General features: G+C 44.9%; 1 protein-coding gene across 1 annotated transcript in view; it reads right to left on the reverse strand.

Moving 5' to 3' along the window:
- Nucleotides 1–20,061, reverse strand: part of Znf521 (zinc finger protein 521) — a 286,221-nt gene that overhangs the window by 156,608 nt on the left and 109,552 nt on the right. Inside the window, exon 4 of the mRNA XM_059246530.1 lies at nucleotides 1,429–4,781. Coding sequence (XP_059102513.1) covers nucleotides 1,429–4,781 — 3,353 coding nt within the window. The remainder of the gene's footprint in view (nucleotides 1–1,428; nucleotides 4,782–20,061) is intronic.

Consider the following 20,061-nt stretch of genomic DNA (forward strand, 5'->3'; position numbering starts at 1 on the left):
GAGATGTCAAAATCTATCCGCAGTGTACTTTCAGGTGGCCTAGGCTGATTTTTAAAATGGTTGAGGGAAAAAGCGAGAAACAGGGAAGAAATGTGACAGGAAGAGGAGGGAGGGCCAGTTTTCTAATCTCGTAGACTGCACGAGTACACTAACATACACATTCATTAGGCTGTCTCTTTAATGTTCCTACAGACTTAAACATTTTTTGAAATAAAGTTTTGGGGGGAAAAGCCCACAGTGTCATATGATTAAGTAGTACTTGTTTCAGGGACTGCTGGATTGGATGTGACACCGAAGCCAGGAACCGATATCCACACTACGTTCTCCCAGCTGTCTCCATCAGTGTGAAAGGATTTCATTTATTTAAATGAGAGGGAAGCGCAGATTTACTTGGGCAGGGGACACGAGAGAACAGCTTCAAAGTTTGGGAGTCTGCCTGTCACACAGATGCCACACTGGGTGAGGATGGGCTCTGTGTTGCCTGCTCCATTCTCTCCCACAGGCTGCTTGATGGCTATCTGTGGGGAGACACCAGGAGCCTTCCGAGAGAGCTGGAGTGCAAAGACAAGATAAGAACCGTACAGGAACCCCACATGGAAGGGACAAGGATCTCCCTGGGGTTTTCATTTGGATGGATCTCCAGATAGGAGCAGGTTGGGAAGTGGGGGTGGTAAAGGCGACATTCCACAGAGCCCTGCTCTGTTCAGCTTCGAGGAATGAGAGTTTATAAAACTACAACTGCATTGTTAAAGAATGTGTTTTTCGTACTCGTACCAAAGGAAAGCTAGAGATGCAGTACTCTGAAACTGGGGTAGGAGGGATAAATGTTAATTTTGGACCACAGAGAGTGATGCTCAGGGATGGTGTCCTTACGCAGATAAATGTGGGCACTTTGAAAAACTCCTTTCGTGAGAAAGTATTTTCCCCACTATCCAGAAGGCAAAGAAAAACAGTGAATGTTGACAACACTGTACTAGAAAGACACCCGACCTAATCTGTTACCCGCCAATACATACATTCCTTTTAATTGACGCCAGGCCAGAGTGTTGGCTCCCACTAGCTCACTCATGTGTCATTATCTCTTTGCTGTACACACAAGTCATTGCTGGGGATTTCAGTGTGCGGCGAGGCTACGCTGAGATCCCAGATCTCAGTGGGGTTGGCATGAGAACCAGTCTCTTCAGTCACTGAGAAGACAGTGTCCTAGGGGGACTGGAATTAGTCCTATTTTACACCATTCAAGCCAAAATGCTACATATCAGGAACCACGTAATTGCTACCTAATGGCTATAGGGAGAGAAGCATCGCATTTCAAACTACACATCTCTTGGCATACGTGACAACAGCAGATAAAATCATGGAAAGCTTGACTGTAAAGGGGAAGCTTTTGAAGGAGGGGAAATAGCAAATGTGAGAAAGGCGAGTTACCTCATCTGACTGGGAGGGACTGATTCTGGGCATGGGCGACACTTGGGGCGTTTTCAACTGTGTGCTGCTGCCGTCTGGCAGGAGCTCCCGGTGCACCGTCTGGATGTGGTTCTGGAGTTCGCTTTCAGACTCAAACTTGACATTGCAGCTTGAACAGCGCGTCTTCAGTCCCCCTGCCTTGCCTTTGCCCTCCATGGCACTCAGATTCTCATTCTGGCCCAAGCCAGGTCTGCTGGCGCCAGGAGGGAGACTGAGGCCCGGGCTACTGCTCTTACTGAGATTCACACAGCCGGCACACAAACCATATGGCAGGCCATTGATATCAAGTTTCACCAGATCTTGCTTGGAACGGAACTCTTTGAGGCAAGACGCGCACTTGTACAGTTTCTGAACGTGCTGGCCACGCCCAGTGGTCTGCACGGTGGACCCATTCCCTGTCTTCTGCATGTGGAAGGTCCCGTGGATTTTGAGTTCCAAGGTGGAGGTGACAGTCTGCATGCACACCACACAGCGAAACCCAGTCAGGGAATTCCTCAGGTCAGGGTGCATCTGGCAGTGCTCCAGAAACTCCTCTTCGCTCTGTAGAGGCATCTTGCAAATGCGGCAGTTTCCAGTATCCAGGCTCTTGCTGTGCGTGACTTTGTGTTCAGTGAGAGTCAAGAGGGAAGGGAAGCGCTCTCCGCAGATGGGGCACATGTAGTGTTTGACAGGGCCTAGGTGGGTCTGCATGTGTTCGCGGAGCCCGTTCTCGGAGAAGAAGGTTCGCGAGCAAACGTTGCACTTGTAATTCCCTTTAATGAGCTCTGCTTTCTTCTTCACGATGGCGCTCTCTCCGGGTCTGATGTTGTGATCCCGGAGCTGGTGGTTCTGCAGCAGAGTCTCCATGGTGTAGGCCGCCCCACAGATGTCGCAGCCATACATGGGTTCAGAGCTGTCCACGTCCTCCTCACTCCCGTCGTGACTGTTATGGGACTCCTGGCTGTTGGTGAGCAAGGTCTGCAGCTCGGCCTCCTCCTTCTGCACTTGCTCCGAGGCCCCGTTGGTGCCGCAGTTGGGGGTCTTGGTCTCGAACACACAGTGCTTCTCCCGCAGGTGCTTCTCCAGGAGGATGACAGCGTGGAAGGCCTTGCTGCAGAACCTGCAGTTGTACTTCTTGCTGTGCGTGGTGATGTGGCATTGCAGCTCCACCTCCGTGCCGAAGGACTCACCACAGAAGATGCACTTGTGCACCTTGCCTTGGTTCTCCAGGTGGTTGTGCTTCACGTGCAGCTGCAGGTCGGTCTCGTTGCGGAAGTCCCAGTTGCAGGACGTGCAGCGGTAGACCTTCTTCTCGTTGCTGTGCTTCACGGCCAAGTGCAGCTGGATGGAGACCTTGGAGTCGAACACCTCCTGGCAGAGCGTGCACCGGAAGAAGACGAAAGTGTGCATGTCCAGCAGGTGCTTCTGGAGGTCGTCCACCGAGGTGAACTGCTTGTCACAGCTCTCACAGATGTAGTAGGTTGAGGTGATCATGAAGTGGATGGTCACATGCTTTAGCAAGGACTCCTGGTTGGGGAATTCTTTGTTACACTGAGGGCAGGTCAGTTTCGGCAGCACGGTGTCCAGATGGGTTTTGAGGTGAGTCTGAAAACTGTCTAGGGATGTGTACTTAGCACCACACTGATTACAGATATATTCTCCAGCAGAACGGGCAGGGCCACCTCCCACTGCCTGCATCATCTTAAGAGATGTCTGCTCTATGGCCACAGGAGACAAGGGGCTCAAGGCCCGGGATTTCTTCCCATTGTGAATATAATTCAGGGCCAAGGGAATGTTTTTATGATTCTCTTTAATATGCTTATTCAGTTTAAGAACACTGTTGAATATTGGCGAATTCGTACAATAGGAACAGGAATAGACTTCAACTACGGGTTCTTTTGGAGTCCCAAGCACAGGAGACCCAAACCGGGAGCCACTGAGGTCACAATGGACCTGTCTTATATGCTCTTCGAGGGAAGAGTCAGTGAGGAACCCCATGTAACAATGGGGACAGAAGAACGCATTGCTGTCCTTGGCGGCAGGGTTGGCAAACCCGTGAGAACAGCGGATATGCTCTTGAAGGGTGTTGAGGTCATTGACAACTTCGGAGCAGAAGTTGCACTGGTAAACGATGGCAGGCATGGCCGAAACCATCAGGCCTGGGTCCTGAGCTTCGTGCACTTGTTTAAGATGTTCATTTAGGTTATAGAGTGAGGGCAAGACCTCCAAGCAATACTGACAGATATGGGCCTGCTCTGGCTTATCTAAATGCATAGTTTTCAAGTGGATCTGCAGAACCGCGAGACTCGAAAATAACTGCTTGTTGCAGTAAATACAGCTGTAGGTAACTTTCGCTTGTTTGCTAGAGGGGCCCGTCATGTCGGCGCTCTGTTGCGCGGCTCGCTTCCTCCCTCGGCTCTTTGGAATTGGTGGGGCGGCCTCCACCATGGTCGAGCTGTCCACTGAGAGGTTGGAATCAGGAGTCGTGCTGGACACAGAGGTGTACCCCACGGTGACCAGGGAAGGGCTGTTGCTGTGATTGCAGGACTCTGGTTGCTGGTGACTGTCCATGTGGCTGTACAGCTCCTCAACAGTGAGGAAGCTCTCTGAGCAGATGCTACATGAGTTCTTCTTTTCGCCTCCATGCACCTGCTCTATGTGGTTCATGAGGGAGGTCTCCTCCACAAACAGCTCGTGGCAGTACATGCACTGGAGGGCTGCTCGGTCCTCATTCGGGGAGCACTCGGGGTGGCACTCTGCAATGTGCTTCTGGAGGTCCTCTGGGAAGTCAAAGCCTTCCTCGCACTGGCTGCACTTCTGAGTGTCCTTCATCTTCCAGTCCTCCATCCTGGAGCCAGACTGGGAGCCGTCCTTGTTCCGCTCATGAACCTGCATGTGTCCGTGCAAGGAACTAGAGGACAGGAACCCGCGGCGACAAATGGCACATTTATATGGCTTGTTGGACGTGTGAGTCTTTAAGTGGATCTTCAGATGATCGCTTCGGGAGAACGCCGCGTCGCATTCGCTGCAGTGGTACTTCTTGTCCCCCGTGTGGAGCTTTATGTGGCGGTCACGGCTGCGCTTGTGTTTGAACAGCCGACTGCAGTAGGTGCACTTGAAGGGCAGCTTGTCGCTGTGGCTCTGCTCATGGTGCTTTAGGTAGCTGAGGCGGCTAAATGACTTGTCACAGAACTGGCACGGGTATGGCAGTCCAGGGCCACCTTCTTCCTCGCCAAAATCACAGCCTTCTCCATGGCTGGGGGAAGTCTGGTCCTTACTGGAAGGTGAGGAGGCTGGCCAAGAGCAGGTGGGGTCGTCCTCAACGTCAACTCCATCTGCAAAGAGAGGCAACAGGACTTATCACTACACGTGCTGAGAACTCAAGAGGGAGTCGCTCGTACCGGTTCCGCGAACACATACTCGGGCCACCTTGAACCTTTCTGCGGGGAGGAAGAGCGAGCATTTGAGTGAGACATTCTCGAATTTGAGCCCAAGCTTTTATTCTTCATTTACTTTTTTCTGGTTTGTAAAATATAAAAAGATATTAAACAGTTCTATGTCTAAATTACCCCGTTATTACTTTTATCATTTTTCCTTAGAAGTGAGGCATATATTACACATTGACAATTTTATTAAAATGCAGATTTTAATATATTTAATGTTTCTTTTGTATTCACTCTAAAATGATTTGCATATTCTGTGAGCATGTGAAGAAGTAAATGAAAAGAGGAAATATTACAGGAGTGATTTAAAATTAATGTAGTCAACCCAGATGTCTAATATTTAATAAAAAATTCCCTCTGCATTTTGCTTGTTTTTCTATAAAAAGGCAATTCTGAAGACCAAAAGTCTTTTATGGGGTTCTTATTGATACAGACCTTATTGCTTTCAGCAAAAAAATATTAAAAAGTAAGCACATGAAAGGAGACAGAAAACACAATAATAATTATGTCCTGTGTAATGAAAGACAACCAGGTTTTCTTCAATAACTGAAAGATTCAGAAACCATAGGCCAAAAAATGGATTATTAAATGTTAGAAGGCACTGCTAGATATTACATACAGCTAGGATCAGCCAGGATCAAGAAAAAAAAATGGAGAGTTTCAGTAGGACCAGATTGTAATCATGTGTTTTGTTGGGAAAGTTCAAGAGGTGGGCTACCATTTCTTCCTTCTGCAAAAAGCATCAGTGGCCTGGACTTCCTTAGCTAAACAGGACCCACACTTTGAGGTGAGCTGAGACAAAGCAACTTGTGAAAAACTGGAAACAGGAAAAGTGATAAATGATTATGGTGAACGCTGAGAGATTTATGTGTAACCAAGAGCAGACAAACAAGGCTGCCAGCAGATGAAGCTTAGCACGGTATACGTGAAGGAACTCAACCTTAGATTTACATTAGGTGGTGTTTTTTGGTTACATGGTGTTCCCCGTTTTTTCTGCTGTTTCCCTAACATCCAAGTAAAAAACACAACCTTCTCAAAACAGGTTGTAAAAGCTGTTTTGCTTTTTACGATAATTTCTCACTCAAGGTCAGAAGAAGTTTTAAAAGTGTTGAAAATCCAAAAGACAATATTTTCCAAAGTTCAGAAAATGAAAAGGCTGGGAGAGGGGCGTGACAGCATTTCTGTTAGAAATACAGATAGGTTCCGAAAGTCGTCGGTGAGAACAGAATCCAGGAAGCTAAATGCCTCGGCACTAAGGCTCACACACGAGCGACATGAAGAACACAAAAGCAGAAACGGGCGGGCTTTATGGAATGGATTCCGTGTCTGCTTTCTTTAAGGTAACAAGATTTTACTAGATTGTCAGCCTCCTCCTTATCCACAGGAAACAGATGAGGATCGTTCCTTTCCTGCATGGAGAAACTGATGACAAGGCCATCTCACTATCGATGCCAGATGGCAGCGCTCTCGCCCTGAGAAAACAACCAAACACCATTCCTGGATCCCTGCCCACTGCAACAAAGCAAGTTGAAAACCTCATGATTTGGTCTCCTTGTTTATATGACTCCACAGCCCCTCACGCTTCCAGATTAGGGCAGGGTTTCATAGAGGCAGGTAAGAGTTATGGGGACACATGAAACACGCAGAGAAACTCAACTCGTGATGTAATACATGTGGAAGCAATAATCAAAAACTAAACCAAAAGCAAACAAACAAACAAAAAATCAAAAGGACAACAGCAGAAACAACAGAGCAGAGATTTAGTTTTCCCGTTAAGATACGTACACTTGGTATCCTTGAAATAACCCAAAATTTCTACAGATTCTTCCAATTGAAAACATTAATAAATTTACTCTGCAGTCTAGGTTAAAAATCCTGCCATACTTCACATTTGTCTTTTACATTTAAATCCTGCTGCTTTATTTTAAAATATTTTCAAACACATCATCTCATTTGCACATTTGGAGAAAACAGTGAATAAGCCTTCTCTGTGCTTCCAGACTGCTATGAAGTGAACTAGTAAGCCTGAAATTCTAGCAAGCCAATTTATCATTAAATCCTAGACTATGTGTGGGTGTGATGTATCATTATTGCAGATGTGTGAATAATCATGGGGCAACGGGCCACTGTAAAAATAAATTGTACAACTCCTGACACCAGGTAAGTATAAAGAATTACGGGGAGCAACAAGCCATTATCACAAAGAAAGAAAAGGAGTATAATCCTTAACACCATGTTTAAATCAATGTTCTTGTCTGGGTCCATGCTTGACTCCACCTCTTATGTAAGTGTTCTTCCAAGCTTAAAATTTCATTAACATGTTGAGGAGATGAACTTAGGATCAAGTATTTGACTGGAATTCAGAGTGCTGGAAAGCTTTTCTGCCCTGCCTCATCCCTGCCTCTTGGCCCTGTAGCCGAAGGTGACAATCACCCACAAAATTTATACATCTCAGGACAGGGGAGCGGACTGAGCAGAGGGGAAATGTGGAGGTGAAAGTATTATTTTTTAGAGAGAGGAAATAAATATGAGAATAGAGGCTGCTTCCAAAAGGCTAATTTCTGCTTTAACATCATGATGGCAGAAAGTTCACTGGCCAGTACTAGAAACATGCAGTTAAAGAAGCTAGAAACTAAGCCCAGGGCCTGGTCCACGTCCCAGGGGTGTCCTGGCCTCTCAAGACGTGTCGGTGGACTGTGTCTGCCATTCTATCTCTGAGGTCTACCTCATTCTTCCAGAATTGCCTATCCCTGGTACTTAACCCATGCAAAGGAATTCTTCCATTGCCAGTAAAGAATTGTGAGTTCATTTTCTGACACATGGAAAAATCTGTGGTGGATTCTTTCAAATTCCAGATTCAGAATCAACTTCAACTTTCTCCAGTCTGTTGCCGACTGTCATTCTGTGTTCTGGCAACTGGCAGACATTTCAGTACGAGGCGCTTCGACGTCCATGTTCAATTTCAGATCTTGGAATCAGTCACTTCACACTCCTTGACTCTCAGAGAGCGAGGGCAAGATCTTCTAGTGAGGGAAGAAAGTTTGCGGGGAGCCCACTCTGTGGCCTAGAAGGCTATTTAAAGATGCAAATGTGTGTGCATAGTTAGTGCAGATGTTTGCCTACAGCGTCTGCACTTGTTGAGTTTCACCATTTCCATAAAGCACATTAAAACAAGTGTGTGAACACTCTGAGATGAAAGACTGCAGCACTCCTGAGACTTTCCGTGGAAAGTAGAGCCGCCTGACTTTTCTCCAAGCAGACAGGAATGCCCATGATTCAGCAGCCTGAGTAAATAAAAGAGGTCCTTATTTCCTAATTTTGCTGGCTGGCCACACTGCAGTGGCCTCTGAGCAGCTGCCAAAGGGGATGTGGGGCTGGAGCTACACCCAGCCGCTGAAGGCCTGTCTTTGTTAGCCAGCCAGGCTTTCCCGACCATCTTCTGGCATCGAAACGGCCATATCCTGCAAGGAAGACCTCCACCTCAGGCTCAATGACTCTCCAGGCCGCCTGAGAGGACAGAATACCAGATTCTGCCTGGTCTGCGTTGAGGGTGGACAGCTGGAAACTCAGTTAGCAGCAGAGCAACACCTGTTCCGTCATACTATGGGCAAAAGTGCTTACCAACAGAACAGCGAAGTCAAGCTCCGACCACAGCGGAAAGGACCAGAGCACAAAGTTTCTTTGTGATGTGGGCCTTCAACCCTCTCACAGCAGCCTGGAAAGGCAAGCAAAGACGGAGGTGATTTTATCCCAGCCATTGCAGACGGAGCCACAGGCATGCTTGGCAGGGCCACCCTGTTATCCGAAGGAGCAAGATAGTCTAAGTTTATAGCCTGCCATTGTGGAAGGGAGGCAGTGAGGTTTCCAGATACTGCTCGCCTTCCAAGTCTAGTAAATGCAGCCAGAAATAAAAATAATGGGCCGAAAGAAAGAGGATGGGGATCAGTTCAGGAGAGTCAGGAGTGTGCCCAGTCTTGTTTCATACCATTAAGCAGGTCTTGCTGTAAGACCCATGCTTCTGGGGCCAGGAGCCAAGCCTGTCGGGTCAACTCCAGGATTATAGACAATTTGGAATTTTTTAGAAGAAATTAAAGTTACAAAACGCATTGGATCACTATCGATGTTAAAGAAATTAGGGAGCTAGAAAGATGCCTCAGTGAGTACAGCATCTGCAACCCAAGCCTGAGGGTCTGAATTCCCTCCCCAGCACCACACTGCTAACAAATGGATAAATAAAAAGATGGCTATGGTTGTGTACACATGTAATCCCAGTGATGGGAGGTGGAGGCAGAGGGATCCCGGAGCTTGCAGACCGGCAGGCTGAACCAAATCCATGCACTCCAGATCCAGTGAAAGACTGTTTCTACTTCAGCAAACGAGGTAGATGGCAAGTGAGGAACAGTCAAGGTCAACCCCTGACCTCCACATGTGTGCATACCCACATCCACCCACACACATTAAAGAAATGACACACACACACACATCTAAGAAATTCTATAAATTAGGGCAAGCAACTAACTTGTGTGACACCCAGCTCTTCCCAGGGCCGGGTTAGTGAGAAGCCAGCTGCTCAATCTCTCTCTAATACCAAGTTCCTTCAGAATCAGCAGAGTCCCCTTGGGACATCTCATCATGGTCTGGGTACCACGGGTGTGCAAGTGTCATACAATCAGGTTTCCTTAACACAGAAGAGCTTTACAGAAAAGTTAGTCTTCAAGTGTGAGAAAGTGAAGGACTATTGACAGGCCGGGTCCATCTCTGCGCCAGGTGCCATGACTCAGAAGAACGGAGAGTCAGGAGTCTGGAGTTTTATTTTGAGCTTCATAACGGACTTGGAGAGTGACCTGGCCAAGTCATTTAATCTGCCCCTACCTAAGTATTTCACCTGCAATATGAAGATAATAATTCTCACTACTTACCCTCCAGGGTGTTACAAAGATTAGTGACTGTTTCTGGGGCACCTGGTCTCTGCTGGAGGAAAAGCTGCACATGTAAACAGGGAGATTGAGAAGGGTGGCATGTGCTCCTTCCCCTTCCAAATGTCCACATATTTATATAAACACAGTTTCCTATTTTCTTTTCTTTAATAGAACCCCTGGAATACAAGTTCTAAAGGGTGGCCCGATAGAAATCCATAGTGCCTGAAGCATTCACAGTAGTGTATACAGCCAGCAAGAAAACAAAACATGAATAGTTGGCAATATCTAAAAATTAATGGAGCATAAATCCATGTTTTATTCCAAGCATTAAATTATCATACACAGGATATAATCTTGGGTCTTTAAAGATAGGTAACCTTGGAACAAGTACGTTACTATGTAATTCTGAAGCTGAGGATATAATTTTGAAATTAACTCCCTTCCCTTTCAAGCAAGAGCAATCCAGCCATGGCATTATTTAACATCATAATAAGTTAATTGAATAGATTCCTTTTGCAAGTATTGAGCAATAGGTTAAAACGTAAGACCAAAGCTGATTTCTGGGTTTGTCCTGCTTTCTTTCTATATTTGATTCGTTAGGTCTGCCAGCTGTCTACTTCAGTGGGCTTGAACTTTCCCCATTCATTAGCTCCCAGAATCACCTTAACACGAGCTGGGACTCCTGAGGGAAACATACAGCTGCACAAGAATGCCAATGGCTGAGGCGCCACTGAAACAGCACAGCAATTTGAACTGTGTGTTTAACAGACAGGTGACAGGGTGCTTGTGTATCTTCCCATGCCATCATGCTAACAAATTTACATCATTTTCAAAGCCACCAAGACAAGTTATGCAATGCATTTTTACAGCAATGATTAAAATTCCCAAAGGATGAGGTCATTCTAAATAAATTATTTTGCATTCTCAAATAACAACTTCCTTTCATTCTTGACTGGAATGTCCAAAGCTATGGAAAAACTGCAGCTTTAATAATATTTAATTTGTGTGTGTGTGTGTGTGTGTGTGTGTGTGTGTGTGTGTTTGCTTTGTCTTTTTTTTTTTTTAAGTCAATAGCTCCACACTAAAACGACTCCTATACCATATAATGTATTTAACTGACTGAAAATGAATACTCTTTACAGGGTGTTCAAAAGAGAAATGTGAGCGTTAAAATTATTTATTATTCACAGGTGCTTTAAAAGTCTGTAATATCCAAATGGTTCTGGAAGGACCACTTAAATGCATGAACAGTCAGGCTGTAGGGAAGGGTGGTCACCCACTTATGTCAGGAGTGGTGGGCTTGGGAACTGCTGCAGACTTTACTATAGTCTTAAGATGGGTTCCAGATATGAGAACTTGGGGGTTATTCTTTTTCCTTTTTAGTTTTATTACGCCCTAATAAAAAAAGTGACTCATTTTCCCCTACCAGCCCGTTAGCACTCCGGTGAAGAGATAAGAAGTCGCGGGGTCTTCGCTCTTCTTGGGCGATCCTGGACCTTCACGGCCTCAGCGTTTGGGAGGCAATTTGCATCGTGTGTGCGGCAAGGACCACAAATGCTTTGCTTGCCGTTGCTTAAAGTTCATCTGAACAGACGGCGCTTGATGAATTCCATCTTCCCGGGCCAAATTAAACAGCGAACAGTGCATTCTTAAGTAGTTCACACTCAGACTCCACCTCTCAAACGAGGAAAAAGCTGACACAAAACCAGTTCAAGAAAAGTCCTCGTCTCATGGCAACCAAGGTGGGCGCTGCTGAAGCCAGACAGAAGGAAAAGTAGTTTCCAATTATGCCGGTTTGGGGAGGAGGGAGCCTGAGAACTGTTTTGCTTTTCCTATCTTTTGGCTCCCTTAAAACTATATGTCACTAATGATAAGCACCAACATCTTGGCGTTCAGTAATAGGCAGCCGTGTGTAGCACATCTGTTCAGAGTACTGGGAGTGAGCGCATTCCTTAAGCTGTTTAACATGTTTATCTTCCCTTTGATAATGACAGGCATCACAGAGTATTTCTCCCTAGTCTCCATTCTTTTTCCTTTACTATTGTGGGGTGTGTGTGTGTGTGTGTGTGTGTGTGTGTGTGTGTGTGTGATCACACGTGCAGTTGTACACATGTGTTTGTGCATGTGGAAACCAGAGGTCAAACTTGGGTGACCTTCCCTGGGACAACATCCACTTTGTTCCCCTTTTTAAACTTTGAGACAGGGTCTCCCACTGGCCTAGAACTGGCAGATTCAACTTAGCTGGCTGGACCCGGGGATCCGCCCACCTCTGACCCCTGGGTTTTAGGATTATAAGTGTACACCACCGGGCCCAGATTCTGAGAATCAGACTCAGGCCTGGTACTCGCTTGCCAAGCAAGTGCTCTACATACTGAGCTGCCAGCCTGTCCTCTTCTGTGAACTACAAGACATTTATTAGTTACTACATGTTCTTATGTTTACATATGGCCCTTTAGCACGAATAATTCCTCAAAACAGCTACTTGTTGCTGTTCGTTCATTTGTTTAATTAAAACACATTAAACACCATGCATGGGTGTTTGGGTTTGATAGCCAGTATAACACCAGCAAAGCTTTAGTCTACCTCACTGGTAGTCTTCTAAGAAACAAATAGGACATCTGAGCTAAGATACAAAAATGAGCAGAATGAATACTACTAGGAACGCAGGTGTTATCTTTAAGTTATAAGTAATAATGTGAAAAGAGGAGAAAGGAGTGAGAAGTCACCATGGACTTGTCGCTTTTCTCGTGTCGAGAGTTCAATCACTTTAAGTGGCTTAAATGTCTAAATGACACCAAAATTTAAAAAAAATGAATAAAAATTCTCAAATAAAACCTCTGAATGTGACTTACAGATTTCTTGAAAACCAAAGTGCACTACGCTAGTGCACTTCACAACTGTGCACACCAGCAAGGTGTGTTTAATTCATACTGTAACACAACTGTGCACACCAGCAAGGTGTGATTGATTCATACTGTAACACAACTGTGCACACCAGCAAGGTGTGATTAATTCATACTGTAACACAACTCTGCACACCAGCAAGGTGTGATTAATTCATACTGTAACACAACTCTGCACACCAGCAAGGTGTGATTAATTCATACTGTAACACAACTGTGGACACCAGCAAGGTGTGATTAATTCATACTGTAACACAACTCTGCACACCAGCAAGGTGTGATGGATTCATTGCTGTAACACAACTCTGCACACCAGCAAGGTGTGATTGATTCATACTGTAACACAACTGTGCACACCAGCAAGGTATGATTAATTCATACTGTAACACAACTGTGGACACCAGCAAGGTGTGATTGATTCATACTGTAACACAACTGTGGACACCAGCAAGGTGTGATTAATTCATACTGTAACACAACTGTGGACACCAGCAAGGTGTGATTAATTCATACTGTAACACAACTGTACACACCAGCAAGGTGTGATTGATTCATTGCTGTAACAGAAGCCCCATAACAGAACAGTGTGCATCACAGTCATGAGCCGCATGCCAAGTGCCAGGGTTACTCTAATCCTTAAGGCAAATTCTACTTTGCTTCAAAATTCCTTGCACTAGCATGAATTATGGCTTAGCAAGCCTAAAAACAGCAGCAATGTCCTGTAGGAACATCCAACAGGATTCACAGGGCCCTCAATGTATATTAGAAGTGACTCTGTGTGTGTGTGTGGGGGTGCACATGCACACACATGACTACACATGGAACCAGAGGCCAACCTTGGATGTTATCCATCAGGAGCCATCCATCACGTTTTGTTGTTGATTATTTTTGTCTTTGAGACAGGGCCTCTCACTGGGACATGAGGGTTACCAGGCCCGTGAGCCCCAGGGAATCCCCGGATCTCATTCTCCCCAGAGCCAGGATTATGAGCATGGGCTGTCATACCTAGCTACTTATGTGAGTGCTTTGGCGGCGCTCAGGTCCTCAGGATTGGCCAGCCAGCACTTCCCACCTGGCCTACCTCCTCACCTAACCTGGTGATTTTTAACGTAACCTCTTCACCGGAAACCTAAACTGAAGAGGAGTCTTTCACAGAAAACCAAGTCTGAAATGGCTTCCTTAGGGAATGATGGGTCTTGGAGATCTCATGCCTCATTCCACCAGGTTCACAGCTTCTTCAGGACCTGTCATAAATCAATAGGATTTTCTAATAAAAGAATCAAATTTCATTTCAGAGTGCCTAGCATCGACTGTTCTGTCACGCTCAACAACACTTCCTGGGTTTTGTCTCAACTCCAAAGGCTAAGCTGGGAACTTCGGGTCACAGGGACTTAAGAGAGTACAGCAATGTGTCTGCTGCCCTGAAATGTACCTGTATGGTATCCACAGCTGCAGTAAAAGCCAACTTGAATTTTTGGCAGTTTGAAAAAGGCCACTCTATGTACTTCACTGCAGACAAGGCCACTGGAGAATACAAAAGTGTTGAAAGGCTAAAATTTAATTAATGAACAATTAGCACCCCCTGTGGATTCATTGTGCAGTAAAGTGATAAATAGGGTTTGTTAATGTAGAAAAAGCTGTTAGAGAGATGGGGGGGGGCATATTGCCACAGTGATCCATTTTCTATTGCAAGCCAACTGACCTGCATGTTCTCGATTCTGACATTCCTGTGCCTAACATGGCATAGGAATGTTTAGGATCTGTGGTAAACAATCAGTTTTAAATTTGTGAAGGCACAGACTTCCTCAGGCCCAGTCACGGAACTTCAACTCCGGGAACCTGTGTTTTACCCTGGTTTTCTTGCATTTTATGAGGATGCGGTATGCTACTATGGTATGAACAACTTAAGATACTTCAGATAGTGATCTTGACACTTTGTGTCAGAAAGGGTTTGTAGAAAGGCGGAGCCGCAGAGCATCCTCCGAAGGAAGGATTTCCACAACATCCTAACAGAATTGAGAAACTGAACTTGCAAAGGGAGAGTAGCTCCCAGCAGTATAGACGGAGGGCAAAGAGCTCCTTCGGTGCACATGAGATGGGTTTAAATACGTGTGTCTATAAATGGCATGCCCTGCAAAGGACAGAGCTGCTTCCTGAAAACAACTTCAATCGGGTTACAAAAATAGCACTACCTAGATCATATATAATATCATAACTTTAGAGGTTAATATTTTATATATTCATTCATATATTAATATAACATTAACAAAATTTATCAATAATTTATTCATTACTATTTTCTTTATTAATGTTTGTTAAATATGAGTATTAATGTTTGTTTATTTATATTAATATTTTATTATACAAAATATGAATGGAGCTATTCTGAAAATAAGTCTTCCAATGTTCAGGATGATAGATTTTTCACAGACTCTTCTCACTTTTGGTTCCACTGTCTCTTCCCTGGAACCAGGACCTTAGGATGACTAGGATAATAAGGTGCATTCACCAGTTAAAATTACAGAATCTTGTGTGTGCACAGGAATGTTGTCACCAGTTGAAATCACAGAACCTACCATGTGCACATACATGTGCTCACCAGTTAAAATCCACAGCACCCTGTGTGTAAACACACCAGCATGTTCATCCAGTGTTCACTAAATGTTCAACATTAAGCATGTAATTTATGTCAAAGCCATTTTTCAAACATTTTAGATATTTCTCATTACAAGATTTAAGTACAGTAATTTACCACTTAGTATATGTAACTATCTCTGTAAACATATTTTAATGAAATACTTCTTTAGGCAACAATGCTATTTTCATGATATGTTTACTTACATATAATTTATATATAATTATCTGTATTACATCATTTACATATGTACATAATCATTTTTAAATGTTTATATGTATACACATGTATACACACATATATATCTAACATTAAACATCTTGCTAAAAATTCTAATACCAATTACAGTTAGCCCTCAGAACTCTCACGAATCCTCTATATTATAGCACTTACTTTGTCCACACCTAAAACAGTTTAAAACAAAGGAATACCTAAGAAGATAACCACAGCCACTGTGGTCCCTACACTGCAACAGTAACCAAGCTGGCTCCAGTCAAGGAGGATAAAGACCCCTCTGTGCCTGTCTCAAGATGGCATGTAGACACCTGGCCCTCTGGCACCCAACACATGTTGACAGTAGCATGTACTAAGGTCCACTGAAATCTGAGGGGGTTAAGTATGATTTAAATATGAGAAAAGAGGTTCTCCTCAGATGACAAGGAGTGTGATAAGAATCCTCTTACCAGTCACCTGAGTTATATCAATTCTGAATGGCCACTTCCATGGAGAAGCTGGTGGCAATGTTTTCTGCCTCATAAAGGAGACACAGACGGTGATATGCACTAAAGCATGGCTAATACTCCAGAGCTTCACCTGGGCTGCCAGCTGACTCCAGGCTGCCTGGACCAAAGGCAGCTTTCTGAATCTGCCGATAGCGTTCTTGAGCCCGGGGTCCACTCTTTCCCTGTAACTGATGGCTAGGTTGTACCTACTGCTCAGTCTCACTTGAGGGATCAAAGGAAAGAAAGGAGTGACTCTGGACAGCTAGCACAGAGCAAAGAAAAGCAAAGCTGCCACCTGAACTATGGATACGGAGCGGGAGAGCTGGGAACAGTGAGACATTCTGACGCAAAATAAGTGCTCAACTTACAGATCAACAGGCAAGTCAGTGAGCATGGACCGTGCTAGGGCCCTGCACCAACAAGAATCGTTGATGGCACCAGTAGCAGTTTCATGGTAAGACACTGAGATCATTACACACCCCCAGCTGTCACAGTTGCCCTCTACTTGGGGAAAGACGTGATAGATACTGAGATCTTTTCCTTATACTGTGCAGTTAGCTCTACCAAGTCACTTCCTCTCTGCAGAGGGTTTTCAGATGTGGTTTGTAAATATCTGTAAGAAGACAGTAACCATTTTGAAGACATAAAGCCCAACTACATAAAGGCTGGATGTGACTTCCTGAGAAACATATATCATTCTGAGTAATTTGTCACACTGCTGGGTGTGGCGTTGGGCTTCTGGCCTCCATACGTACATGCACACATATGTGCATGCATTCTTTCATACAGGCACACACATGGAACACACACACATACACAAGGCCACATGTACCCCTGCTTTAAGCCATGGATACAGTCTGAGAAGTGCATCCTTAGGCAATTCCACGTTCTGATGTTCTGGGGACATCAGAATACACAAACTGAGTTGGTGTGACTGCCTATACCCCTGGGCACTGGGGTACGCCACTGCTCCAAATGCTGTTTCTCCTCGGGGAAGTGTTGCTAAGGGGTACATGATCATTGTCTCATAAACTTCTGTTGATGACAACTTTCAAGCTGCATCAGCTTCAGGACAAATGCCAGTACACTGTCAAAGACGGCTCAGCCTTTCAACCACTGTGACACAGAGGTTATCCCAAAACCAAATGTGAAGCAAATAAATATCTGGACTAGAGCATGAGGAGGAGGGAAGGGAGCCCTGTCTAATCAGCAATACGTTCTTGTCCGTCAGGAAGGACTGCTGGAATTGCTGATTAAATGCTCCCAAGTTCGGACATCTCTAGAAATTATAGATATTTTGTCCTTTGAGCGGGCTTCTATCAATCTCCAGCCACTTCCTGGTCTGCTGCTACGTGTGGCAGGCCCTATAGTAAATTAAGCTTTCTGCTGTCAGGGTGGAGACAGAGAGGGAGCAGAGCAAGGGCTTGATCTCAAATGATTTTTTATTGGTTTCATTTACATCCTGCTTAAGGTTTTCTGCGCAGCTCAAGGTGTCTTATCTCTGGCTAGCAGCGGTATTTAGCAGTCAAGGCAGTGAGCACGATCCCCTTCTCTCTTCCCACTCCCTCAAGCTGGCCATTTTTTTCAAGCATCTTATCTTATCACGGGATCTCCTCGGGCTGAGGAGAGCCCCGAGTTATCAGAAGCACTGCACTCTACTCTCTTGCAGGCTGTTTGAGACAAATGATAGTTTCAGTTAAAGGGGAATCAGTTAACCTCTTCAGCTCTCACGTTAGCAGGAACTCAGGAATTTCTCACCTTGATTCGAAAGAATGCTGTGAGAACCTCCCTCCAAACTGCATGCACTCTGAACATGGACCACATCGGAGCAGGATGAGGAGGTTTAGCAAAGAGGCTGCTGGTCACAGCTGTCTATTAGCTCCAGAAGCTACAGCTGCATGCTTGCCTTCACCTGCGCGGCCAGGCCACACCCCTGGCTCCTCGAAGTCACCCTCCATGATGTTACCATGGGGAGAGTTCTACTAAACTACGAAGGAGACAAAAACAGGAACTAGAGGGGAGCAGAAGATGGGGACCAGCAGTCCAGATGAAAGGACTTCCCCAGTGTCAGACCTCAAGATGAACACAGGCGAGAGATGGCTGTTAGATGTCACAGTTATCTCTCGGAGTGTCACAGATATGGTGATCTCACTGTGTTCAATAATCAGACGATCTGCCAAGGTGCCCAAGTTATCAAGGAACTTGGGCGTCTTCAGTTATGAACTCCTCAATGATGGCACTCAACCGTTACACTGCCTTAAATCCTGGGTGCTGCGAAAACCACAGGGTCCCTTCTCACTGTCTGGGAGCTGGGGAGTCCACAGGGGTACAGGCAGGGTAGACAGCCATCACCTCAAACTGTCAGGAGTCAACCCCCCACTGGCCACAGAAGAGGTCCCCATCCAGACCACACAAAAGCAGACTCCATTAGCTGCCCGACAGTGTCAGCTGGGCCAGAATCGGGGTAGGCTTTCTGTGTCAAATGCAGTGAGGTGTATTTTTTTTTTTATTTTTTAGTACAACAAGCAATGCTGAGCACTCCAATGACTAACAATTATCACATGTAAAAGAATATGTGAACAGTTATTAGGCACCTCACCTATGTGTTTTATATACCTTAAAAAAAAATCTCCATTTCTCTTCTCCTCTATACCCCAGAGCACCCCATGGGCTCCTTTATATTGGTGATAACCCCACACTTTTACCTGCAGTAAAGGTTCTCTTAATTGTCCATTATCTTAGTGTGTCAGCACAAAGGAGCAGGGACAGCATCCTCGTCCAAATGGTTTCACCTCCCTCTCCAGAGAGTGATGCCCTTGTCAAGGCATTAAAGACACTAGAACCTGCCACTTATCAGAATTGTATTTGAATCGAACCACTGTCCTTGAAAACTCCAGGCAGGAGATATTATCAGACTGTTGCTCGTTGCAGGGTCCAGTTCCACAGTGGCTGAAACAGTCTGCAAAGATACTATCCAAAGTTTGTCGTGTTCCTCACAGTAGTACAGGTGACAATGAAAACGTGTCCCGTGGCTTTGTCTTGCTGCTGTCTTTCTTGTTTGTTTTCTTGTTTTCTTTTGTGGTGAAGTACAAAGAAATCCATGGGTTGGGCTATTCCTGGATACGAAGTGAACAGTTCTAAAGCCGAGGACTCCCTGCAATGTGAATTTGTAAACCCACCCTGGAACCAAACCCTAAAGCTCTTTTAATTACACCATACCTGAATCCTCAGCCAATACAAGTCAAGGCTATTAAAACATCACATGTATCAGAGCACAAAGAGAGGAGGAACTGTGTGCCTCTAGTGATCTTACAGATAGACTCTAAATCAAGCCACATCCTAAACAGTATCTGAAGACAAAAATGAAAGTGTTTGCTGTCCCAGCCAGTGTGCGTATGTCTTCATATAGCTCTACTTTCCTGCCACTTTTTATGTTTCTTTCTTACTCATTTCGAGCCACACTGCCTTGGAAGAAAGAATTTATGCATGCTTTTAACAAGTAAACAAGTGTACAAATTAATTCAGAGAGCAGTAATTTTGAAAATTTTTCTATGTTTAATGTGCACTGCAGCTAAACTACTTTTTCTGTACAAATTAATTTACTGCATCAGTGATCGATGTTTATGTTTAGGCAATTTTATTTCTCAGTCTGGTAAAATGAGACCTAATAGTTGCAACCTGTTATGTCCAATCTGTCACTGAAATTCAAATTGCCTTTTTCCTATTATTCAAGGAGCAATTTGGAGGAATTAAAGCCATTGAAAAACGGAAGACAAACAATTCTCTGTAAGGACTCAATGGCCTGTGTCATCAACCAAGCCCAAGCCGTGGTCTCTTCTGAGGGGGCTTTCAACGTGATTTTTCTGCGTTTCTTGAACTTTCACATCTGCCAAGCCATGTAAGATAAGAAGCTCAGGACAGGTTGGGAATTTTATCCCAAAAAAACTTCAGCCTTTTAGAAAAACAACCAGAGACACAAAGAGTTTGGTGTTG

The sequence above is a fragment of the Peromyscus eremicus genome, chromosome 19 (genome assembly GCF_949786415.1).
Source record: "Peromyscus eremicus chromosome 19, PerEre_H2_v1, whole genome shotgun sequence".
In the NCBI taxonomy this organism is placed as follows: domain Eukaryota; kingdom Metazoa; phylum Chordata; class Mammalia; order Rodentia; family Cricetidae; genus Peromyscus; species Peromyscus eremicus.